The 1482-nt window shown below is 51.0% G+C and overlaps 1 protein-coding gene across 1 annotated transcript; it reads right to left on the minus strand.

The window, feature by feature from the left end:
- Window positions 1-223: 223 nt before the first annotated feature.
- LOC102756933 (disintegrin and metalloproteinase domain-containing protein 29-like) lies at window positions 224-1477 on the minus strand (the record flags this gene model as incomplete). The annotated part of the gene is made up of 1 exon (XM_006777767.1): window positions 224-1477. A coding segment is annotated over one exon (1254 nt), but the record flags the coding sequence as incomplete, so codon positions are not given.
- Window positions 1478-1482: the final 5 nt, after the last annotated feature.

Here is a 1482-nt window from a genome sequence, read left to right on the forward strand (position 1 = left end):
CCAACATGCAGTGCTCAGGTTTTATTGCAGACGCTGGCCAGCGAAGTGTCAGAGAGAGTTGGTATCAAAATGCCCGTACTGCGCTCATGCTGGATGTGGGGCAGGACTCCTGCAGCTTCTAAGAAGTGTGGCCTTGAGCTCTGCCAGCTGGTTATGGTGACTTTTTTCAGGTGTTTCTTCATGTTGCCTGAGTTGTCCAGGGGTCGGAAGGCTGACTTGCTGTTTACTTTCCACGAACTTTCACTTCAGTGACTGTAGTGGTCTGGATAGTTCTCACATTCGTGGCTACGCCAAAGAGGAGGGCAGCTATGAGGGCAAGCATGCGACCAAAAACGACTCTCAAATACACCAGTGACATACCTCCTGCCCTCACTGACCGCCTTCTTCTTGGAGGGGGTCCGCTGTCCACACTCCCTCCTGCACCATGGTTAATGCACAGGGGAGGGTCCCAGCCTACATGGCAATGGCAGTTCCTGTTATTGTTGCACACGCCCCTGTAGTTGCATTTCGAAGGGGGACAGTTGTAGTCGATGGCCGCCAGAGTAGCATTGCAGAAGCCCTGAAGACAAAAGTTTCCACCGCCGCAGGGAGTACCAGGTCTCACAGCACCAACATCAGTTGTATCTGTCGCACGGTGTGCACCCACGCCAAAACACAAGGACCCCCCTATGATTGAGTGATGGAAGCCCACATGTTCCTGCAACCGAGGCAGATGAGTGACGTTGACACACTGTAGGCGTCCACACATAACGTCAGCGTCCGCACAACCTTTTGGCCGGTATTCATCAGTAACTTTACAGTGTCCAAATCGGTGGCCCTTTTTATTTATGCTGTAGCAGACGTCTGGCGCGCTCAGCGCCCCCTCCCCAAAGATCTCCTTGCAGTGCATACTGCGGTCGGTACAATTGCCCTGATAGCAGTAGCCGTCCTCAGTGCACGGGGTTCCATCTTGCAGATAAAAGTCACTGGGGCACCTCGTGTCCTTCCCCAGGCAGTACTCCGGAAGGTCACAGATGTTCTGGATCGGTCTGCAGAGTGTCCCTGCAGGCGAGTGGGTGCAGTTTGCACAGCACGTTTCTCTGTTACAGATGCTCCCAGGTGTGAAGCTGCAGTCACTTTCACAGCATGTGTTGCTGTAACACTGCTTGAAGGTCCCACAGTCACACTGCTCTTTGTCTTCCACCACAGAGTTTCCACATCGAATGGATGTCAGGCTACTGTTTGAATATGCCAGCGGCCCTCTTTCTTTGAAGAGGCAGCGTTGTATATTATTATTAAGTACATGTTGTGTGTGTACAAAGGAGCAGTTACTGAATGAATCTGTCAATACAGGGTATCTGTACATGATGCAGGTGGCCCTTCTCTGGCAAACACAGTCCATTGAATCTAACCACAGACCAAAAGAGGTCCCTATATGGTGGGAGGCTATAATTGATAACAGTAAATAATGTCTGGATAGTTGACCTAGAAAGATCAGATTTT

The sequence above is a fragment of the Myotis davidii genome, unplaced genomic scaffold (genome assembly GCF_000327345.1).
Source record: "Myotis davidii unplaced genomic scaffold, ASM32734v1 C64038801, whole genome shotgun sequence".
Classification (NCBI taxonomy): domain Eukaryota; kingdom Metazoa; phylum Chordata; class Mammalia; order Chiroptera; family Vespertilionidae; genus Myotis; species Myotis davidii.